At 43.2% G+C, this 23758-nt stretch overlaps 2 protein-coding genes across 7 annotated transcripts in view; both read left to right on the top strand.

The window, feature by feature from the left end:
• Positions 1-12022, top strand: part of ATR (ATR serine/threonine kinase) — a 106405-nt gene extending 94383 nt beyond the window's left edge. For both annotated transcript variants that reach the window (XM_040974741.1, XM_040974739.1), the window contains 5 exons: positions 2253-2409; positions 2525-2678; positions 4099-4250; positions 9946-10051; positions 11668-12022. In XM_040974741.1, coding sequence (XP_040830675.1) covers positions 2253-2409; positions 2525-2678; positions 4099-4250; positions 9946-10051; positions 11668-11841 — 743 coding nt within the window. In that variant the 3' untranslated portion in view covers positions 11842-12022. The remainder of the gene's footprint in view (positions 1-2252; positions 2410-2524; positions 2679-4098; positions 4251-9945; positions 10052-11667) is intronic.
• Positions 12023-12564: 542 nt separating this feature from the next.
• The window catches only part of XRN1 (5'-3' exoribonuclease 1), a 105662-nt gene continuing 94468 nt past the window's right edge, over positions 12565-23758 (top strand). For 4 of the 5 annotated variants that reach the window (XM_040974737.1, XM_040974738.1, XM_040974736.1 and 1 more), the window contains exon 1: positions 12602-12758. In XM_040974737.1, coding sequence (XP_040830671.1) covers positions 12684-12758 — 75 coding nt within the window. In that variant the 5' untranslated portion in view covers positions 12602-12683. Of the gene's footprint in view, positions 12759-23758 lie in introns of all 5 variants that reach the window. The other variant, XM_040974734.1, reaches the window with a different exon arrangement.

Here is a 23758-nt window from a genome sequence, read left to right as displayed (position 1 = left end):
TTCCATTTTAGCAAGCTCCCTGTTTATATCCTGAGAAAGCAACAGAAGTGTCTCAAGTTCTTGGGCACCTGCACCCACATGGTAGACCAGAAAGAAGTTCTTGGCTCCTGGCTTCTGATCAGCTCGGCTCCAGCTACTTTGGTCATTTTAGGAGTGAAGTACAGGGTCGATGATCTGTCTCTATCTTCTCTCTGGAAATCTGCCTTTCCAATAAAAATAAATCTTTATGAAACAGTTTTAGAATAATTCACATCTTAGAGCAGTTGAGCCTTGTAGAACGCTTCCCTAAGTGATTCTGATTCTGCTGAAGTTGGTCAGGATCAGTTGTACTGTGAATATTATGGGATAGTCTCACCTAAAGTCCAGAATTTCTCTGAGTTCTGATGTGAGTTTGTTACTAATACTTCAGCTTGAACCTATACTACATCCACATACCAGGAAATCACTATCATTTCCGTGTGGGTTGCAGCATTTTTTTTAGTTTTGAATATTTTTATTAGAACAGGAAATAATTCTGTTTATTCTACTAGTCTTTTTTCCCCCTCTTACTCCTTCCTATTCTCTTTTTTTTTGTTTGTTTGTTTTATGACACAGTTTCATAGGCTCTGGGATTCTCCCCAACCCTTCCCCAAACCCTCCCCCCATGGTGGCTTCCTCCACATTGTTACAGTAGTACAGTTCATATCCAGTCATGTTTCCTTCATTGCAGGCATGGACCATGCAGAGTCCAGCATCTTATTGTCCAGATAAATTCAACATTTTCATTGGGAGACCATACCTGGTAGAGCTGGCAGAATATCTCCCCTCCAATGAAAAGCCACAACATAACATCAACAACAATTTACAACATCATGAAGTTAATTGGCATGGTATTGGGTGACCAATATGTTAGAAAATGCAAGTTATTAGTCACATCCTGTGACTACTTCATTGACATTTCAATCTTAGTTTATACACAACCAGCTGCTATACACCTTAAAATAGCTATAGAGTACTATTCAGCTGTCTCATGTCTATTTTCATTTTTACTTTTAGCAGCTTATACTATTCAAGTGTGATTTTTACTGAACCTCATGAGTTTTAGGATAGTCCAAACCGGCTTATAGCTGATACATGCCATATGTTGACACTTGAGGAGCAGAACAATTTTAGGAGGTGTGTGCAGAGAAATCTTCAATACCTTAGTGAGGAGTAACTAATCTTTGTGTCCTACCTAGTAAGGTATGTGTGAATCCACACTATTTCCTGTCTGTTCTAAGCTTTCCTTATTGGTCTCTATCTGCTCCACTCAGGGGCACAATTCTTTTTTTTTTTTAAAGATTTATTTGGGCCCGGCGCGGTGGCGCAAATGGTTAAAGGTCCTCGCCTTGCACGCCCGGGATCCCATATGGGCGCCGGTTCTAATCCCGGCAGCCCTGCTTCCCTTCCAGCTCCCTGCCTGTGGCCCGGGAGAGCAGTCGAGGACGACCCAAAGCTTTGGGACCCTGCACCCGCGTGGGAGACACGGAAGAGGCTCCTGGCTTCGGATCGGCATAGCATCGGCCGTTGTGCTCACTTGGGGAGTGAATCATTGGACGGAAGATCTTCCTCTTTAAATCTTTAAAGATTTATTTTTATTATTTCTTTATTGGAAAGGCGGATATACAGAGAGGAGGAGAGACAGAGAGGAAGATCTTCCGTCCGATGATTCACTCCCCAAGTGAGCGCAACGGGCCGATGCTATGCCGATCCGAAGCCAGGAGCCTCTTCAGGGTCTCCCACGCGGGTGCAGGGTCCCACAGCTTTGGGCCATCCTCTATTGCTTTCCCGGGCCACAGGCAGGGAGCTGGATGGGAAGTGGGGCTGCCGGGATAGAACCGGCACCCATATGGGATCCCGGGCGTGCAAGGAGAGGACCTTAACCACTTGCGCCACCGCGCCGGGCCCAGGGGCACAATTCTTATAGGGACCATTCTAGTGGAATTTTTCCTGACTCTTATTTTCTAGAATTATGTGATTATGCAGCATTAGTTTTAGTGACATTAATACTTGTCAGTAAGTAACCATTTTAGATAAGTAGAAAAAAAGAAGAATTTAGATATATTATACTAGCACATAATAAATTTACATGAATGAAAATTTGCTTCATTTTCTTACTTTTGAATAGCACTTTGAGTAAAAGTATGTAGTTGCTGTTGTATTTTAACCAAAGAAAAAATTGTTTCTCTTTTCCTTTGGTTTGCCTGAGTAACATGAATCACTCTGCACTTCAGGCCTGTATATGACAGGGAAGGAGCTTCGCCAGTGCATGCTTCCAAAGACTGCGGCCTTATCTGAAAAGCTCAAAATATTCCAAGAATTTCTACTGCCTAGACATCCTCCTGTTTTTCATGAGTGGTTTCTGAGAACATTTCCTGATCCTACATCATGGTAATTTACTAAGATATAGCTCGCCATTATGGTTTAATGTTAATTTTTAATAATTTAGATTTATCTTGCCTTGTGGCATAAGAATAAATGTGATAGGTTTTATTGTATTTTTTAGGTACAGCAGTAGATCAGCATACTGCCGTTCTACTGCAGTAATGTCCATGGTTGGTTATATCCTGGGACTTGGAGACCGTCATGGTGAAAACATTCTCTTTGATTCTTTGACGGGTGAATGTGTACATGTAGATTTCAACTGTCTTTTTAATAAGGTATGAGATATAAAATTGTTCTTCTCAGACCCATATGTGTGTATATGTATGTTACATCCAGCGTTATATTCACCGATGAGTCAAATTCAGAATGCTTTGACTGCCTTCAAGTTCCGGATCCCACAGTCTAGCAACTTGGGATGGAGAGAATCTAGTGGAGGGATACAGTAGAGCTAGAACAACCTTGAAGTCCAAAAGCATAGGTGCAAGAACTAACCCATAGAGTAATTATGTGAACATGAACAGATCTGTTCATGCTATTGGGGCTCAATTTTTTTAAGCTTTTTATTTTTATTGGGGCAGTCAGATATACAGACAGGAGGAGAGACAGAGAGGAAGATCTTCCATCCATTGATTCACTTACCCAAGAGGCTGCAGTGGGGAGCCAGGAGCCTCTTCCAAGTCTCCCACGCGGGTGCAGGGTCCCAAGACTTTGGGCCATCCTCGACTGCCCTCCCAGGCCACAAGCAGGGAGCTGGATGGGAAGCGGGGCCATTGGGATTAGATGCCCATGTAGGATTCCAGCACATGCAGGGTAAGGACTTTGGCCGCTAGGCTACCGCACCAGGCCAGAAGCTCAGTTTTAATAGAAAGAATATCTTAATACAATTATTTCCAAATTCGGCAGCTAGATTATTTTAAATATCCAAATTGTTCATTTAAAAAAAAAACTCGGGAAATTCTGAACCTGTAGATTATGAGTGGCCTGGAAACAAATTAAGGCAAATGGACTTAATGCCTAGGCTTTCTGGAATCTTCCAATATTAGGATTCTAGACTACAGACGTGTAGAGAAGCCCCTTTTCTTCATTTCCATCTTTGGTTGCCTTGTACTGTGGCAGGAAATCAAGAGTGGTCATGAAGCAAGAATATATCAGAGAATAAACAACTAGTATAGACTAAATCATATAGGAGGGGAATATAGGTAACTCCTGGAGAAAGGAAAAGCAGGTCTGTACTCAATATGTACAATTCACTGTGAGTCCATCCACATTCTAGGTTTTTTCCGATTTCAGCTTAGTTTTAATTCCCCAAAAGCAAGGGCAGTTATTTTGACTCCCCAGTGGCCTGGCCTCTAAAAGAGTTACACACATAAATTTTTTTGAAAGTGTATTTATTTGTTTGGCTAAGCCAAAACCAGGAGGAGGATGGGCCTCCATCTGAGTCACATGGACCCAAATACCTGAGCAGTCTTCTGCTGCTTTCCCTAGTACATTGGCAAGCAAGTAGATCCAAAGTGGAGCACCCAGGACTCATATAGAGTGCTAGTGTTGCAAATGACAGCTTAACCCGCAGTGCCACAATGCCTGCCCTGCAAACCTTCCACTCTTACTAAAACAGTATAGACATAAAACTGTAAAATATTTGAGTAAAAAATCTTAAAATTATAGCACCTTTACTTTCTTTAAAAATGTTTTAAGGGAGAAACTTTTGAAGTTCCTGAAATTGTGCCGTTTCGCCTTACTCATAACATGGTTTATGGAATGGGTCCTATGGGAACAGAAGGTCTTTTTCGAAGAGCTTGTGAAGTCACATTGAGGCTGATGCGAGATCAGAGAGAGCCTCTAATGAGGTAATCATTCCACTTTCTAAATAACTTCCCTGTAAGTTTATATATAATTATTGCTTCGTAAGTATGTTTTCGTCATACAGAAACCACTTTGCAGTAACTCAATTAGACTAATTTTTTAACATTCACTTGAAAGCAGAGTCGCTGAGAGACCTTTATCTGTGTCTCTCTCATGAGTGCAGGGGCCTAAACACTTGAACTGTCCTCTGCTGCTTGTCCAGGCCATTGGCAGAGAACTGGATCAGAAAAGGAGCATCCAAGACATGGGCCAGCACACACACTGGATTCTGGCCTTGCAGGTGGTGGCGGTTTTTGTACTACACCACAAAGCCTTCCTTTAATTTTTTTTTTTTAAATACTGTTATCCATTTCCACTCTCCAGCCATATCCTTGCAAACACTAAGCAATCTTCTGTATTAATACATTTCTCTATTTTGGCCATTTCGTATAAATGGAATCATGTAATATATGGCCTTTTGTGCCTGCCCTCTTTCACTTGCCATATGTCTTCAAAGTTCAACATGTAAGTACTTTATGTTTATTTTTTACTTTTTATTTTATTTGAAAGGCATGAAACAAACAGATCTCTCCTCTACTAGTTCAGTCCCCTCAATCCTACAACAGCCGGGACTGGTCTAGACCAAAGCCAGGATCTACAAATGCAGTCCTCATCTGCCAGGAACGTGCAAGATCCCATTTTCCTAAACTCAGGGCACCCCCAAGCAGCATCTTCACTGCTAGGTCCAACTCTAGCCCCCACATATTTTTGCCCACATTAACAGACATGTATGTTGTTTCCACTTTGGGGCTATTGTGAGAGTGTGACTGTGAAGTTTGTTCACAAGTCTTATAGGATATATGTTTCCATCTTGTTTATATCTAAGAATTGAATTGATAAGTCATATGTTGACTCAGCTTAATGTTTTGAGGATTGTAAAATTATTTTCCAGAGCTATTTTTAACAATTTATAATACTACATTAATATATGTGGTTTCCAAGTTCTCTTTATCTTTAATGATACTGGTATGACTTATTTATCCTTTCTATTGTGTATGAGGCAGTATCTCACTGTGATCATCTGTCCATGGGCCCGATTTCTTTGAATAAATGTCTATTCAAATTCTCTTCCTAGTTTTAACAAGGCAATTTTATTTTTACTTTTGAGTTCTAAAAGATTTTATGTATATTTTAGATCCGGTACCCTTATAAGATTCCCAGTTTGCTAAGTATTTTCTCCCATCCTTATTGTTTGCCTTTTAACTTTCTTGATCATGCCCATTAAAGTGTAAGAGCTTTTACATCGGTGGTGAGTGCTGAGCTTAGCAATTAAGAAGTCATTTGGAGGGACAGTGTTAGGGAACAGGTTAAATCACTGTTAGAAACACCCACATTACCATATCACATGCTTGGTTCCAGTCCCAGCTTCCATACACTGCAACTCAGCTTCTTGCCAATGCATCCTGGGAGGCACTGGATGATGGTCAAGTATTTGAGTTTCTGCTACCCACATGGGATACCAAGATGGAGTTCTCAGCTACTCTTGGCTTTGCCCTGGCCCAGCCCTTTGGCTGTTGCAGGCATCTAAGGAGTAAACCAGCAGGTGCAAGATATTTCTCTTTGTATACTTCTCCCTTTTTTCCTCTTGTTTTGCCTTTCAAATAAATAAATAAATCTTCAAAGAGAGATAGAGAGACCCATTGGCATATCCACACCCCATTTCCGAGTACTTAAGTTTGAATCCTAGCTGTGCTTTAATTTCTACTCCGTCTATATACACTCCTGTAAGCGAGCACATGATAGCTCAAATGATTAGGTCCCTGCCACCCACTTGGGGAGGTGTGGACTGAGTACTTAATTCCCAACTTTGACCTGACACAGCTCTGCTATTGGCAGCATTTCTGGGAGTGAATCACTAGACAGGAACTTTCCTTTGCTGTCACTTTGTCTCTTTTTGCTCAAATAAATTAATTCTTAATGGTGCTGAGACAACTACATATGCCTATACAAGAGGAAAATGGAACCTTGTCTCCTGCTATCTAAATAAAATATCTGAAAATAGATGAAAAGTCAAAATAGAGGAGCTAGAGTTGTGGTACTGCAAGTTAAGCTGCTAATTGTGACACCAGCATCCCATATGAGCACAGGTTCAAATCCCAATTGCGCTGCTTCCAGTCTAGCATCCTGTTGATGTACATGGGAAGCAGTGGAAGACAGCCTGAGTAATTGGGTCTCTGCCACCCACGTGGGAGACCCAAATGGAGTTCCAGGCTCCTGGCTTTGACCTGGCCCAATCCTGGCCATTTCACATTTGGAGTGTGAACCAGCAGATGGACGATCACTTCTTTTGTTTCTTCCTCTTTCTCTGTAACTCTTCCAAATAAATAAGTAAATAAATAAATCTCAAAAAAAGAGGCAACTCAAAATAGGACCAATAGAAGTATAAAATATAGAAACCAAATACTTGTACCGCCCAGCACCATTTTTGAAAGGATTATTTTCCCTTATTTAATTTTATTTGCATTTTGTAGTACGTATGGAAATCAAAGAGGAAAAGAATTTCAGTTCTGTTCTCTTTCCAGATAATTTGGCCATGGGGTGCTTTGTATTTCTTTATGTATTTTAAGTTAACTTGTCAATTTCTATTGAAAACCAACCTGAATGTTATAAGAAAGTATTTTCCTTTTACTTATATTCTGATATATGAACAAGAAATATCTTATTAAAACCTTCTTTAATTTCTTTAATAAAAACTTGTGTTAAAAGCTTTTCATTCCTTTTGATTCTTTTCAATATTTTACGTCTTTTCATTATATGGAGGAACAATAGAAAGACAGTGAAAATTTGTCTTCTACCACTTGGTTTATTTTCCAAATGTATGCAATATCTAGGGCTGGGCAAGACCAAGCCCTGGATCCTGGAATGCCAGCTGAGGCTCCCAGGTAGAAGCAGTGGTCCAGAGCCTGGAATGCCAGCTGAGGCTCCCAGGTAGAAGCAGTGGTCCAGAGCCTGGAATGGCAACTGAGGCTCCCAGGTAGAAGCAGTAGTCCAAGCACTTGCCATCATCTGCTGCCTCCCAGGATGCATTAACAGGAAGCTGGATTGGAAGCCGAGTAACCAGGTTTCTAAGCAGCACACTGATATAGTAAGCAGCCATCCTTAGCAACAGCTAAGCATCTGTCCACCCCATTCCTTTGATTCTGTCCTAAATCACCTCCCTATTTCACTGCTTAATTGTTCAATGCAAGAATATAAGTACACAAATAATATCTGTATTACTCACCTGATATCCAATAGTCTTCTCACTTCTCATGATTTTGTGGGTACTTTCAAGTTTTTTTTTTCTAAACATGCACTACAGATATGATTGTAATTAATTCCTTTCCAATTTCAATACCTTTCATTAATCACTGCATATAAATCAGCATGAATTAGAAGTGATGTCAGAATCAATACTCTTGTGTTTGATCACTTTTAAGTAAAGTAAAGGTTATTTGAACAGAAGAATTGTGAAACCATAAAAGTCAATCTGATAATGACTACTGCTAAGTAGCAGGTAAGATGGTAGGGTTTATACTGTGGAAATACCAGACAATAGAATGATTTACTTCCTGATTCGGACATTGAAATTGCTTGAGATTTCATCATGTACTTGTGAACTGTTCATTTTTGAAGGCTTTTTGTTTTGTTTTGTTTTGTGTTGAAGATTTACTTTATTTAAAAGGCATGATTAAAGAAAGAAAACTCTTCCATCTGTTGGTTCACTCCCCAAATGACCACAACCATCAGGGCCAGGCCAGTAAGAATCCAAGAGCCAGAGCTTCATCTGGGTGTCCCATGTGGGGCGTCCCATGTGGCTGCAGGAGCCCGAGGATTTGGATCATCTTCCACTGCTTTCCCATGTGCATTAGTAAGAAGCTGCATGGGAAGTGGAGCAGCCAGGACTCAAACTGACACTCAATAAAGGATGCTGGCATCTCATGTAACAGCTTTACCCAACACATCACAACGCCAGCTTCTGGAATGTTTTTCTTGATACTGTATGCCATAGTTGACCTTGAATAACTGAAAGCACAGGAAGCCAGCCCACTCCAGGGGGACAGGAAAGAACTTACTACACTATTTTCCAAAGAATGTATTTCAAAGAGGTAATGTTAGGAAATGATCCTAGACAGGTGAACAACTCAAAGGACCCACAGCAGCCTTTTCACATTTAAATTTTGCCCTGAGGTCAACCAGAAATCACTGGAGGTTTTTTAAAAAAGAAGTTCGAAACTCAAATGGAGAGGCTTTCAGTTTTTTTTATTGCGATGCCCACCTGACCCAACAGATGCCTTCTCTTCTGATCTCCGTCTCACATCTAAAATTCCTTTATTGCCAGAAAACAAGAACTTCTGTTCCAGCCATCTCCAGGCATGACTGCACATGTGCAGAGAGAAGCCAGTGCCAGGAATTATTTGCCAAACCTAGGCATTTGCACAAGATAGAAACGATAAGCAGCTAACTGGTGCAACCAAAAAAGCCATAGGAACACTAGGGCTTAGGACACCAGAGTCCGTTCCAGAAGCAAAAGATCCCCTAAACACAGAAATCTGGGACTGAAAGTCCCTCTGACCATGCTGGCCTGATTCCAAGCCTCTCCAGGTGATAAGGCTAGGCAGAGAGTCAGGGACAAGGAGCTAAAGACTGCAAACCCCCATGCCATGCACCATGCACGGGGCACATCAGCTGTGTCGACTGAAGGTGGCAGAAGACTTACCATCATGTATCAGATTCCATGACTCCTTCCTGGAGGTTACTGTGTGCACCACAGTCTCGGCTAAAACCCTGAATCCATTGAACATTCAATTAGGCCCTGCCCAGAGCACACCCCTTATCCTGTAAAAAGGACAACTCAAGCTTGGGTTGGAGCAGTTCTTTGTGATATTGCCCATGTCTGACTGTACTGTCTCTTTGCCTTTCACTTAATCCTCATTCTGCTTACCCCTTAAAGATAGAATATTTGAATAATTTGATTTGCATTGTGGAAAACTGTTGTTCCAGTTCAGGTTATAATCCAGAAAATTAATTAGAGAACTTTGTCACTCTAGGGAAGAAAAAAGCTGCTGCACAGGCTAGTGTAGTGGTGGTAGAGATGGAAATAGTTTCTAATGGGGTTTCGGGAATGGAGTTGGATGTCAGAGGAGGAAGAACAAAGATGGGCCAGTGATGTTGTTCTTTGCCAATTTCAGGAATAGGAGAAGCAGTTGTGAAAAGGTAATGAGTTTTGTTTTGGAGATAATACGTTTGAGGTGCCTGGAACACATCCATTTCCTTCTAGAGCAAAAAAGAAATATCTAGGGTGGATCTTTATGTCAGTAGCAGTTTTATATGATTATTGAAAACATGACAGGAGGTAAAATTCACTCACATACCAGTTCATAGCATAGATTTGAGATAACACACACAATTCATCTTGCTCTGTTCTGCAAAGCTTCTCTCTTGTATTTTGCCTCTTCCCTGCCCACCGTTCTCTTACACTCTCTACACCCCAAAACAATAATTTCATATACCTCACTGTAAAGTTAGTACAGTGGTATATATTGTAAGAGTATTACCATTATTAGCTTTCTCTTCCTGCATTAGGTTTTAGATTTTAGCAAGATTTCTTTTTGCAAAGGTAGCATTGTAATAACACAGCCCAATGTATTTCAATTTTAGTGTCTTAAAGACTTTTCTGCATGATCCTCTTGTGGAGTGGAGTAAACCAGTGAAAGGTCATTCCAAAGCAGCACAGAATGAAACTGGGGAAGTCCTCAACGAAAAGGTTAGTACAAAGGCGTCTAACTCGACAGGAGCCGACACTCTCTACAAATGACACTGAATTGAAACACTGCCAGGGACTATTAACTTCTCTGAAATCTAGTCTAGTTTGACAGTACCTTACGTTGTGTTTATTGTCATTACTAATGCCAGCATTTAACCACAACTAATGAGATCAACTGGCAAGAAGTTAGATAGGGCACCGGTGTGCCAACATCCATTTCAGCAAATGTAATGGCTCAGTCCTTAAAATTACTTGCAACTTCAAAGTAGATTGAAGATTTATTCCTAATAACATCATTCTCCCTTTTGTGTTCTAATACGTTTTCTTTTCTGATGTAAGGCTGAGAACTGCTCCATGTATAAACACTGCCCGAATACTAGGCGTGAAACCACTGTTGCTGCATTAGACTTTTCATTCAAATGTACAGGTCTCAACACTTTCAAAACAGAGTTTGTAAAAGAGTTTATTTATTTCTGTATTTGAAGGTGGAGACAGAGCTGGATGGACATCCCCCATCTGCTGGTTCACTCCCCACATGGCCGCTGTTGCTGGGCCCAGGGCTGGGCTGGGGAAGAAGCCAGGAGCTTTCTTTAGATCTCCTCATGCCTGCACCATCTGCTGCTCTCCCAGGCACTTTAGCATGGAGTTGCATGGGAAGTGGAGCAGCTTGGACTTGAGCATATCCTCCTGTGGGATGTCTACAGTGTAGGCCATGGCTTAACCTGCTTGCCATCATGTTTGACCCTTCTTTTTTTTGTTTTTTTTAAGATTTATTTATTTTTATTACAAAGTCAGATATACAGAGAGGAGGAGAGACAGAGAGGAAGATCTTCTGTCCAATGATTCACTCCCCAAGTCAGTGCAATAGGCCGGTGCTGCACCGATCTGAAGCCGGGAAGCAGGCCACGCGGGTACAGGGTCCCAAAGCTTTGGGCCATCCTCAACTGCTTTCCCAGGCCAGAAGCAGGGAACTGGATGGGAAGCAAAGCTGCCTGAATTAGAACCTGCGCCCATATGGGATCCCGGGCGTGTTCAAGGCAAGGACTTTAACCAGTAGGCCATGCTGCCGGGCCCAGCCCCTCTTTTTTAAATGATTGCTTTTTAAGGCAGATATTTGGTGCAGTGGTTAGAGCGCAGCTGGGAATGACTGCTGTATGTATCAAGAGAGCCTGGGTTTGAGCTGCAGCCATACTCTCCATCTCAGCTTCCTTGGGTGATCTGGCCCAAGTAGGTGGTTACCCGCTGCCCACGTGGGAGACCCAGACTGAGCTTCCACTCCTGGCTTTCGCCTACCCAACCCAAGCTGTTGAAGCCACTTGGGGAGTAAAACCGAGAGATGAGAGGTTTTTCTGCCTTTCAAATTGAAAAAAAAAAAGTGTTATTTCTTTTCCTAGAACTCTAGTGTGGAAGGATTTCCCTAACATTTCCTATAATGGAATAAGTCACTGAATTTTAATCAAGATTTTCAGCCTCAAGATTTAGTTACAGAATTTGCTCTTGTGCAGCAAGTACCTACAGGAAAGATATTAATGAGCAAAATACTGTTAACATTTATAAAAATATCAAGAAATGATCAGATCCTTATTGCTAAGGATTTTGTATTTTTTTCTTTTTAGGCTAAGACTCATGTTCTTGATATCGAGCAACGATTACAAGGTGTAATCAAGACACGAAATCGAGTGACAGGCTTGCCGCTCTCCATCGAGGGGCACGTGCACTACCTGATCCAGGAAGCCACGGATGCCAACTTACTCTGCCAGATGTACCTGGGGTGGACCCCATACATGTGATATGAAGAACGTGCTAGCAATCCAAATCTGACTTTTTTATATTTAATATTAGTAAGTGGCTGTATGTATTCAATTCTAAAGTGACCCATTTTTTGTGCTTTTAGAGCAACGAGTATTATTTCTACCTGATTGTGGACAATATTTTAAATATATGTTCTATTATTTAGAATAAAACCGATTTCCTAATACATAATGCGTATTTGATTACCTGGAGAAATGTGTTGTGGTGGTTAAAAAATGTATTTTCAGATAGCAATCTAGCCTATTTTCATTTTGCTTCTTTTATTGACTTCCCTTTAAGAATAGTAGTTGCATAAGGATTCATTTGAACAATAAAATTCTGTGAAATACTGTGAGGAAGGTACTGCGCTTGTAAGCGAGAGATATAAATAACCTATCATATTCATTATTAAATGAAGAGTTTTATCAAAAACTCTTTGGAGGGTTTGGAAATGTGATAGGGAAAATAACCTATGAAAACTAACGCATTCTGTCATTTAAGCATGTTGCCGTGTCGTCGTGACAATTCCGAGTCGGGCATCCACTGTGCGCTGGCTCCTGCGGGGCAGCCTGGCTGGGTGCTCCCGCCAGCGACGCCCCGCCCCCGCCGGCGACGCCCCGCCCCGCCCGCGCCAGCCCCGCCCCTCCCCGCCCGGGAGAGGCGGGGTCACGGCCCGCCCCGGCTCCGCCTCTCCGGCCGCTCTAGCCCGCCGGGCGCTCTCTATGGTGGCGCGGCCGGCGTGTTGTCATCGGCGGAGCGACGTCCGGAGGCGGCGGCGTAGGCCCCGGCGGGGCGTTTGGTTTCGGTTTGGCCTTGACTGCAATTAGTCTTGACGGTCGAAATGGGAGTCCCCAAATTTTACCGATGGATCTCGGAGCGGTATCCCTGCCTCAGCGAAGTGGTGAAAGAGCATCAGGTGGGCGAGCCTGCGCGGAGGCTCTGAAGGCCGAGCCCCGGGGGCTTCGCGGCCGACGGGGGGGCTCTCCATCCTTCGGACTCGTCGTCTCCGGGACGAGTGGGGCGAAGGGAAGGGGAGAAGGGTTGAAAGCCCCCGGCCGGTCTGCGTGGGGCAGAGGCGCGGGGCTGTGGGCCGTTCTGACAGCTCCGCCTCGGCTGGGCCTTCCGCGTCCAGGCAGTCAAGCCCCGGGAAGGAACGATTTGCTGAGGGCTCCCCTCTGCTCCCCGACGGGCGCCTGTGCAGGCTGCGGGGCCGGTGTGGGTGTGCAGTAACGCTCGCCCCCCGCAGTGGGATCACCTTGTTTACTTTGCTGGACGAGGGCTGCATCCCGCCCCGCCCCCCGCCTGACTGACGTGGCCGAAGCCTTGCATTTATGATGCTGCCTTCCCGAGGAAGGAGCAGGTCCGCTCTTGGCAAAGCCCTGGGACAGTCACTTGGGCTGGCATTCTCTGGAGACTCGGAAAGGAGGGAGGGCTTGTGGGAGCGTTGATACCATTCGTAGTGTTTGGGATGTGGTGACACTCGGGCACCATTTGTAGCAGGTTCTGAAAAGGTAGTTTCTGTGTTTCAACTATGGGAAGAGAAAGCGATCGTCCAATGGAGAAACTTAACTTTGAATGAAACTTTAATGTTAGTCACTTTCGGTGAATTTGAAAGATCTCTTGTTTTAGGTTTTGCAAGAAACCTAAAAGAAGAATCAGATTCTAAATTATGTTATGATGAGTTGCACTGTAGTAATGGGGGGGGGGAGGGAAATAACACAGCGAATGCCTCATTCTATGAAAATACGATTTAGTCTTTTTAAAACTGCTTGTAAACCTGAAGGTAGAGTAAACTTCTGCAAACGATTCTGTTACAGACTTCCAGGAAGATTTGCTATATGAAAAAGGGCTTACAGAAATACCAAAATACTGGCTTTATCCATCTATTTGAAACAATGGGTTGTTAAGTTTAGGAAGGCATTTATTTCCAGAGAATAAAGTCTAAAAAGGACACCAGTACATTCCAAAAATACAGACAAGTTTAACTTTTCCTGATGCCATCAAACACTTGAGTCATCAGAGACTCTCTAAAATAAAGATGCAGTGTGATCCCCAGAGTGACCTAATCATGGGTTTTCAGGAATATTTTATTTGCTTCCTAACAGTGTTATTTTATTCACTGTTTCATTTCCCAGATGCCTCCGACGGGCGGGTCTGGGGCAGGCAAAAGCTGGGAGCCATGATCTCAGTTGGGCTCCCTTGCGGCTGGCAGAGAACCACTCCCTCGCAGAACACAGCTTTAGGAGAATGTCGGAGACAAAGACAGAGGACTACCAGCTACTCTCAAGCAGTGCTTGTAGAAGGAAATAATGCTTATATCACTCCCAGGAGATCAAAGCCTAGTCCTTGGCAGAGTGGGTTGGAAGAAGGTGGGGGTGGCAGCAGCACCCTTTTTTAGTTCCGATTTCCTCATGTGAAAACAGAAAGTGAAACTAGATCACAATATTTGAGACCCATAAAACAATTACAACGATGCATGTGGCATAGTATCCCCATGAACCTCCAGAATAGCACGTAGACAAGCTACTGAAAATGCAGCCACTGTTGGCATCAGAAAGAGGAAGAAGGAAGCAGTGGTGTTTATGTGGTAGATTTGAGACCAGCAGAACTCCAGACTAGCCAACAGGTATCACTAGGAGACCTGCTGGCCAATTAGATGGTGGTAGTTCAGAGGGAGCAGTTACATTGACTTGTGAAAGGTCTGCTCAGAAGAACAGAGAGCAGCAACAGAGTGTCTCTTGCGGACGTTAAAGCTGGCAGAGCCCGCCCTATGGAGAAGCTGCTTGAGGGAGATTGCAGAGAGGCATGACACAGCCTGAGCTGAAAAGGAGTGACACTACAGAGTCAGGAGATCTTAGAGAAAATCAGCAAGCAAGCCCACACACAGCATGAAAGGGAGCTGCTGAGGTTAAAGCTTTCCTGAACCTTTGCTTATTCTGAAAGTTCAAGTAAGTTAGATTCTATAAAAATAAACAACAGAAAGGAAGCAACATCAAGTCATATGCAAAGTTACTGAAGAAAAAAAGAACATCCTTAAAAAGGTTATAAGCTTACAATAAGAACACATGAGGAAAACTAAAAAAAGCTATAACCTATCTAAATGAAAATGCACTAAGAAAATGATACAGGTCATGAAAGAAAGAATGTGTGTGTGTGTGTGTGTGTGTGTGTGTGTGTGTGTGTGTGTGCATTATGAAAACTCAGGAATGAGAAGACAGAGCCAAGAAAATTATGAATATATTTAAAACATCATTTTAAAATGAAGTCTGAAGTAGAAACAAAGAAGAATAAATGATACTGTAACTGGAAAAGGGTGGGAAAAAAGACTTTTTCTAAAATAAAGATTTATTTTATTTTTATTGGTAAGGCAGATATACAGAGAGGAGGAGAGACAGAGAGGAAGATCTTCCGTCCGATGGTTCACTCCCCAAGTGACCACAGTGGCTGGAGCTGAGCCAGTCCAAAGCCAGGAGCCAGGAGCTTTTTCTGGAGTTCCCACGCGAATGCAACTCCCAAGGATCTGGGCTGTCCTCGACTGCTTTCCCAGCCACAGGCAGGGAGCTGGATGGGAAGCGGGGTCGCTGGGATTAGAACCGGTGCCCATATAGGATCCCAGCACGTTCAAGGCAAAGACTTTAGTTGCTAGACTATTGCGCCAGGCCAAAAAAAAGGACATTTTTAAAAATTAAAGAGAAAATTCAAGGAAAAAGTAACAGAGAAAAAGGAAACAAATAATGGGAGTTATTTTAAAAAGAAAACCAAAGAATGTAACAGTTACTGAAATTACAATTGAAACTTTCCTGAAATTGTAAAAAAAAAAAGCCTGGAAGCAGTGTCTGAGAATAGTGAGTTGGGTGACCAGGACATACTCTGGGAAATGACTGGAAAAAGGGAAGGACTGGTTGCTTCACCAACCAAGAGGCCCCAGGTGGGGAATATGTCTCCCCTAACAGTTGAAGGGCAAAAAGAAAAAAGACGAAGTGAAAATAGCTTTCTACTTTAGAATTTAATAACACTGTCATTGAAGAAGGAAAAACAGCTCTGTATTGTTTTTTTCCCCGAATAACCATTTCTGCTTCAGCACCACATCATCCTTGACATCACCTCAGACCTTGGAGCCTTCAGCTCACAAAGCTCAGTGACCTTGTACAGCAGTTCCAGCTTCTGACGCAGTACTCTGCGTTTATTCTGGAACAGTTTGCTTTTTCCACCAATTCAAACCCATTTGCTCTCGGAGAAATGTGTGATTGCCTAGTGTCCCCTTTTCAGGGAGTGAAAGGCTAAATAGTATGAAATCCTCTATGATCATCAACTTTTTAAAAAAGAGAGAATGTGGATATATTCTTAATCTGTCTCCTTTACAAAAATTTGTCATATAGCTAAAATTGTAAGTAACTAGGGCATATATACAGTGCCTTTTACTTTGTAATCCAGCACGGTGCCAAAACCACAATTTGTTAAGCACTTGCCGTGTTTCAGATGCTGTTTTAAGTGCTTTACGTGCGTTCAGGGTTTAAATCTCTAGTAAAGGTAAGTATTGGAACTGAATTTGAAGTCAAGTAGAATTGCTCTAGAGCTGTGGTTTGTTATTAGTGTGGTGGTGGTTACAATCCCATCTAGGAATCTCTGTAGGCTTATTTTTCCCCTAATCGTTGCCACCATTCCATGGAATTTTAATGTCACAGATGTACTACATATCTGATATGTACAAACACCAATTTTGGCCCATTTGAGAGTTATATTTTTCCTGTAGATCCTGCATTATTTTCTTCAGTATAGTAAAGTATACGTAATTGAGTTTTACCATCTTAGCCACTTTCGAGAATAGAATTTTTTAGGATTAAATACTTTGATCGCTTCTTGGCCTTTTGGCTAAGATCAAGTGTAGGATTAAATGCATTAGGTTGTTATGCTACGCCTGCATTTCTGTAGCTAATCTGTGCATCATGCTGAAAACAAAGGTCTTGGCTAGGAAAACCTAAAATCTCAAATTATAGGACCCAAATGTTGGTGTCCCTGTTTTACTGTTTTTGCTGCTGTATAGAGATATTATTGCCCTTTTCTTAATTGCATTATTCCATTCAGTGTATTGCTCAAACTCCCAACATGGATATGTGACACATAATGAGTTTTCAGTAAATATTTGCAAGTGAATTTATCAACTGGAGCATTGTAAATGAGCATAACATTGGGAACTATACATGAAAATATATATATAGTAGTACTTTTATGGAAATGAAACAAGATCTTGAGACTGCTTTATAATGAATATGATTAAAAGGGCAGGGTTAAAATCCTCATTTTGCATGAGCCAGGATCCTGTATGGGCTGGTTTGTGTCCCAGCCTCTCCATTTCCCATCTAGCTTCCTGCTTGTGGCCTGGGAAAGCAATAGAGCCTTGGGACCCTGCACCCATGTGAATGACCCAGAGGAAGCTCCTGGTTCTTGGCTGCAGATTGGCTCAGCTCCAACTGTTGTGGCCACTTGGGGAGTGAACCAGTGAGTGGAAGACTTTCCTGTCTTTCCTTTTCTCTGTAAATCTGATTTTCCAGTAAAAAATAGATATTAAATAAAAAGATTATAGGGCAAAAAGAAAGGTTGTTGACAGCTCTTAAAGCCAAAAATGTGTCTTTTGGCTGTATGAAACTGGAGTTTTAACATAGGAAGTTAAACTAAGGAAAAGAAACCAATGTCTTAACAAGATCAGATGCTAAGATACTTCTACATAGCAGCAATTTGAAACAGTTAAAGGAAGTTAAAGGAAGGGTTCATATATACTCATCAAATACCTTTGATTTGCTGCTTTGTTTCGCGTGTACTAAATTTAAACACAAAGAAGAGGCACTGCTTTGCATCTACGGGCTCATAGTTTAGCAGTGGAGATGTGTATTAAGCATCTTACGTATGTGTATTGAAAACCTAGTAATATGGAAAGCAATCTTCTACATATTGGAAACCCCCCCAAATAAGATTTAGCCTTCAGGTTGCTGATGCTAAGAACACATTTGAAAAACAGGAATAATGAATGCTATTCAGTGAATGCTTACTTGGCCTTATGAAATGAAGTGAGAGAGGCACATATGAGGAACTGCTGGAGGAGAGAGTACAGTCTTTCTGATGAGTAAAGGAAAGCTTCCAGCCAAAAAGCTTGAGCTGGATTCTTTAAAGATGAGTCAGAATCCTCAAAGACAGTGGTAAAATGAGCAGGAAGTAGGAAGAGCATCTGTAAAGTCACAGGTTTGAAGTGGCCCAGCACATTTAGGGTTGTTCAGATATGCTATTGTTCATTTGCAGAATGTGTATGGAAATTGGAAAGAATATGGGTTTAGTGGGGAACATGGTGTTAAAAACATGCAGGATCTTTTTTATTAAGTTTCCTTTGTGCTTTAAGTAAGGAAATAGCATGGTTAGATTATATGCTGGACAAACAGCTGGGATATGGGAGAGAAAACTGGAAGCAAGCTAGACCAATACCAGAAATCTGGGACAAGGAAAAATATGAGCTCCTAAAACAATGGGAATGAAATCAGTTTGGATGTTAAATTTAAGTTCATAGCAAAACGTTCAGTGACTGATTATAGAATTGCAGAGGGAGTAAATATAAAATAATCTTGAAATTTCTAAATTGCAGATATAGTAACTGGGAGAAGAAATTATGTTATCAGTATTACCTTTGTGAAAGAAAAAAATCATGTTTTTTCTTCATTACAGTGGCCAATTACTTACCTTGTTTCTTGCTTACTAACCCGATATCTAAGATAATTTGTATATTTCTTTACTAAAAGGAACATTCTAGTATTTTTTTCATTTTATAAAGATAATGTGTGCTCATTGTAAAAAAAAAAAAATCAGATGATACACAAAATTGTAAGCTGGATCTAGAGGCAAATAGAAAGCAATATCTAGAAATTCTAACATCCAGGGTTAAACTGCTAGTTAATTCTTGTTTCTATAGATTTCCTAATTTCTTTTGTGCTGTTACACATGTAAGTATGTTCTTTTAATAGGAAGATAATATACTTGCTATTTTATACACTGCTTTTGTCACTTGGCTATATATCTGCACTTTTCCATGCCAAATTTGTAAGCACTTATAATTTTGCATCATATGGATATACCATCATCACTTTTAGATAGTTGGATTGTTTTTATCCTTTTTTTTTAAGCAATACTCCTGTATTTTTATTCACTCCTATCTTTGTAAGTCAATCATTTCTGATTGTCTTTCAGGATAAATTTTTATTAGTAGAAAATGCTGATTCAAGCATATATACATTTCAAACCTTAATAGAAATTTTCAGATTACTTGTACCAGTTTGTATTCCCTTTCCAGATTTCAAGATGCAAATCCCGTTTCTCTTTTCTTGCTCTGTGACTTCCCTCTTATCTAAAATGGAAATTCTGGGGTTGATATTTACCCTATTAGTTAAGACTCCTTCCGACTCCTGAATCCAACTGCTTACCTTGCACCTGGGAGGCAGGGTGGTGACTCACTTAATAGGATCCAGTCACCCCCTTGGGAGACCTGAATTGAATTCCTTGCCAGGCTTCCACCTAACTCCATCCTGGTCTTTGTGGGCCTTTGGGGAGTGAACCAGTGCATGGAAGCTCTCTCTTTCACTCTCAAGTTTTGTTTGTTTTATTCTCTTTCTCTACCTTTCAAATAAGCAAGTAAAAAAAAAACTTTTAAAAATGGCACCCCAGTACCTTAAGGTTGTTATGATCAAAATAAAACAGATATTTAATCCACTTTTAAAAAGAATTTTATTTTTTAAAAGTTTACTTGAGAGGCAGAGTGACAGGGAGAGAGCAATATCTTGCATGCACTAGTTCATACCCCCTCCTTCCGAATGCCCGTGATAGCCTGTTTGAGTCTGGCCAAAGGCAGGAGTCAAGAACTCTACAGGGCAACTATATGAGTGTCAGGAACCCAAGTACTTGAGCCAGGTCAGAAGAGGAGTAACCAGGATTCAGACCTGTACTCCAGTACTCCAGTACGTGATGCATGTTTCCCAAGCAGCAGCTTAACCCACTGTACTACAGACACCTGCTCAAGTCTATATTTGACAGCTACTTAATGCCTGACAGTTGCTTTGATTTTTTTTTAAGAGTTATACAGAGCTTCTGTGTACTGCTTCACTCCCCAAATAGCTGCCACAGTCAGGGCCGGGCAACATTGAAGCCTGGAGCCCATAACTTCATTCAGGTCACTCAGGTGGGTGCAGGAGCCCAAGCATTTGGGAAATCCTCCACTGCTTTCCCAGGCACATTACCAGAGACCTAGATGAGAAATGGAGCAGCTAGGACTTGAAGCAGTGCATATTTGGGTGTGTTAACTTGTTGTACCATAGCACCATTCCTAGGTTTTCATATTTCTTGGAATACATAGTACATCTTGCCTTCACTTTAAAAATGTCCCTATCAGACTTGTTGTTTCAGTTCAGCCTGTTAGTACGAATATTTAAAATCACTTGGAACCCTAACCGACTATTTAAACATCATCAAAAATAAAATTTAAAAAGGACCTATTTGAGGGCCTGCCGTGGTAGCGAAGTGGCTAAAGTCTTCGCTTTGCATGTGCTGGGATCCCATATAGACTCTAGTTCTAATCCCGGTGGCCCCACTTCCCATCCAGCTCCATGTTTGTGACCTGGGAAAAGCAGTGAAGGATGGTCCAAAGTTCGGCCAGATATTTGCTGTCATAGCTTGCCCAGGAGAGCTGCATGAGACTTGATATCCTCTGTGGGTCTCAATGAACTGGTTATCATGTCCTGCATAAGCATCTTGCCATATTGTCCACTGTAAGGGCCTTAGCACCACGGAGATCCAATTCTGACACATGCACTCCACAGTCAGACCACATACCCTGTGATTTTCACCATGGTTGGAGGTCAGACTCCAGTTACCCGGTTGGGAAGGAGGGTCCCCAAAGAAACCTCACCAGAGTTGATCCACGACCTGACTCCTGTGTGTGCCAGCCAGTGAGGGATCTGGCTCAGTCTATCATCCATATCAGCCTACACATGCACTGGTGGTTGTAGTCACCTGATCAGTTCTGTCCCCAGCCCCGTCTCATACACCCTGCCCACCATACACTGGCCATCACGTATACCAATGGGAACTGCAGCCTAGTCAGAGTGACCCCCAATAACTCCCACTAAGCCCACCCCCAACCCTGGTTCCTGTTCATGCCAGTATGTGCAAAAGGCTGATCCAGTTTGTTTCACATCCCATTCAGCTGTTGTACACATCAATGCATGTTAGATCCTTGTTCAACCCCGTCAACCCCACTATCCAGCCCACATTCATGCCTGTGGGAGCCATTGCCTGTCTAGCAGGCCCATCCGAGCCCTGGTTCTCATGCTCACCAGTAGGAGTTGCAGCTCATCAGAGAGGTACCCAGTTTCCCTACTGGACCCAGCTCGAGATCTTGCACTTTCCAGATGATTCTATGGTCTAGTCTAACAGGACTTGCCCCCACTCCCAGCACTTGCCAGCTGATGCTGTGGCAAAATCCAACCAGCCTTCACTTATTCTGACTCATGTATGCACCTGCAGAAATGGTGGCTTAGCCCAGCTAGGCTCTCCCCCTCACATGGAGGTCAACAGGTGTTATATCCCTGCCTGGCCTGGTTTGCCTTGAGTCCCAGCACTCATGTTTACCAGCAGGAACAGTTACTCAGCACGTGAGCCCCTGCTGGGCTCACTCTCCATTCTATATTTTATGTGTGCTGGTTGAACCTGCAGCCCAGATGGCATGGCACACCTCACCTCAGCATCCATCAGCAAGTGGGTGCTGCAGCCTGGATCAGCCTCACCTAACCTCAATTCCATCTCATGCTGGTGGATGCTACAACCTAGCCCAGCCCGGCCACCCCCTAGTCCTGGCCGAAATGTAAACTGACTGATACTGTGGCCTAACCTGATCCATCCTGCACCTTGTCCTGGTTCTGACAAATGCCAGAGGATGCTGTGAATTGGCCCAGCCTGCCCTGCCTCCAGACCTGAACCACACGTATGCTGATTAGCACTGTAACCAGGCTTGGTCAGGTGGCAGATGTTGCGCACACCAGTAGGTCCTTGGCCCAGCCTGACTTGGCCTACATCCTATCCTGGCAGGAACAGTAGCCTTTCCCAACTGATCCACACCATCCTGGCTCTTAGCTTTGGGTGCTACAACCCAGCCACACCTGATCCACCGCTAGACCCAGCTCTCATGTGATTCAGCAAGTACAGAGACCTAGCCCACTCTGTCCTTCACCTGTCTTGGGTCTGCACACCCCAGACCCAGTCCACATCCATGCCAAGGGATGCAGCCATGTCCAGCCCACATAACCACCCCCAGTCCAGCTCTTACATTCACTAGTGGGAACCATAGCCCAGCAGGGGTATCCTCTTAGCTCCCCAGTCAAACTCACTCCCAGCCACAGATCTTGCACATGCTAGTGGGTGGTTGCTCCACTCCAGCGTGGTGTGACCCATCACCGAGCTTGACCTTTTCTTAGGGGGATTTCCTACTAGCAGATCCCGAGACCACTGAGGAAGTGAGGCGACAGTGTTCTTTGGCTGCAGAAGCACTGGGGACAGTCTGTTGGAGCATGTCCATTTATTGTAAAACCAGTACAACTTATGCAGACTAGGCAAAAGGGCGGACCCCAACAGTTCTCTCACCCAACAAAGACATTGTAATTGGTGAGAAGGCACATCTAAAGACCCTCCAGTCATGTCATGTTCTGCAGATACAGCTGGAAGCTGTGCCTCAGGTCATGGACCTTAAGTCACACCTACCAGGTAGCAGACAGAGATCCAGGGGCAATCTCCCACAGCCTTTACCGTCAGATGCTACAGTCTGGCCTGATCCGTCCCCATTCCCACCTCTTGCTGATAGGTACCACAGCCTCACGCTACCAAGCTTGCCCCTATCCCTGGCTTTCATAGAAACTGGTAAGTTTGATAGCCTAGACTACTTAGCATGGTCCACACCCCATCTTGGCTCCCGCACATGCCAGTGTGCTGCCCAGTTCGTCCCCTACAGAAAACCCAAACACCTTCTGAAAGTGAAACAGCCCTGATTCACGTGATCACCAGTGGGGAGATCACCAGTGGGAGCAGTAACATACCAGGGGAGTTCCACAAACAGGCCCATTCTCAGACCCAGATCTCAGGAATGCCAGGGGGTACTAGGCCCTTACCCAGCAATCTGCCCCCAAGTGTTGGCCTTTTTGTGTGCTGCTGGATGTTGTGGCCTGGCCCACACCACACCCAATTCTTAGGAATGCCTGTGGGTGCTACAACCTGGACCAGCCCAGGCTGTTCCCAACCCTAGTATCCATGAGTGTTGAGTTCCATGGTTGTGGCTAACTCAATCCTTCACCACCTCAGCCCTCGATCAGACCAGTTGGTATGACAGTCCCACAGGGGTGAGCCCACAAATTCCCCCATGGAATCTGATCCTCCACAGAATCTGCTCCCATACCCAGTTCTCTCATGAGCTGGTTAGTGTCATGGCCCAACCTAATAATGGCCCGCCCCCTGTCTCAACACTCACTGGCAGCTACTGTGATCAAGCCCTGTCAGTAAGACTCGCTAGCCATGACTTTTGTGTGTGCCAGTAGATGGTGGTTGACACTCAGAGTCCCAGCTCAGGTCTCCTGCAAGGGCGGGTGTATTGGTTTAGCCCCAAAAGGTCCTCTGGTTTTTCATCCTCAAAACACCTGGTCTCAGCTGCCTCATTTACCTGCAAGTGCAGTAACCAAGTTGGTGGAAGTCCAGAATCACTCCTCACTTGACACATTCTTCCTCGGCAGTTCTCCCTGAGATACATCTCCGGATCCACTTCCTTGAGCAATCCACAGATCCCCAAGCTCTGAAGCTCCATCGTCTGCCAGTTTGCCGTTCTAGCCGGAGGCCCAGCCT

This window comes from Ochotona curzoniae, unplaced genomic scaffold (assembly GCF_017591425.1).
Source record: "Ochotona curzoniae isolate NIBS_2020 unplaced genomic scaffold, NIBS_Ocur_1.0 contig_2599, whole genome shotgun sequence".
Taxonomy (NCBI): Eukaryota; Metazoa; Chordata; class Mammalia; order Lagomorpha; family Ochotonidae; genus Ochotona; species Ochotona curzoniae.
This window is presented reverse-complemented; position numbering and strand designations above follow the sequence as displayed.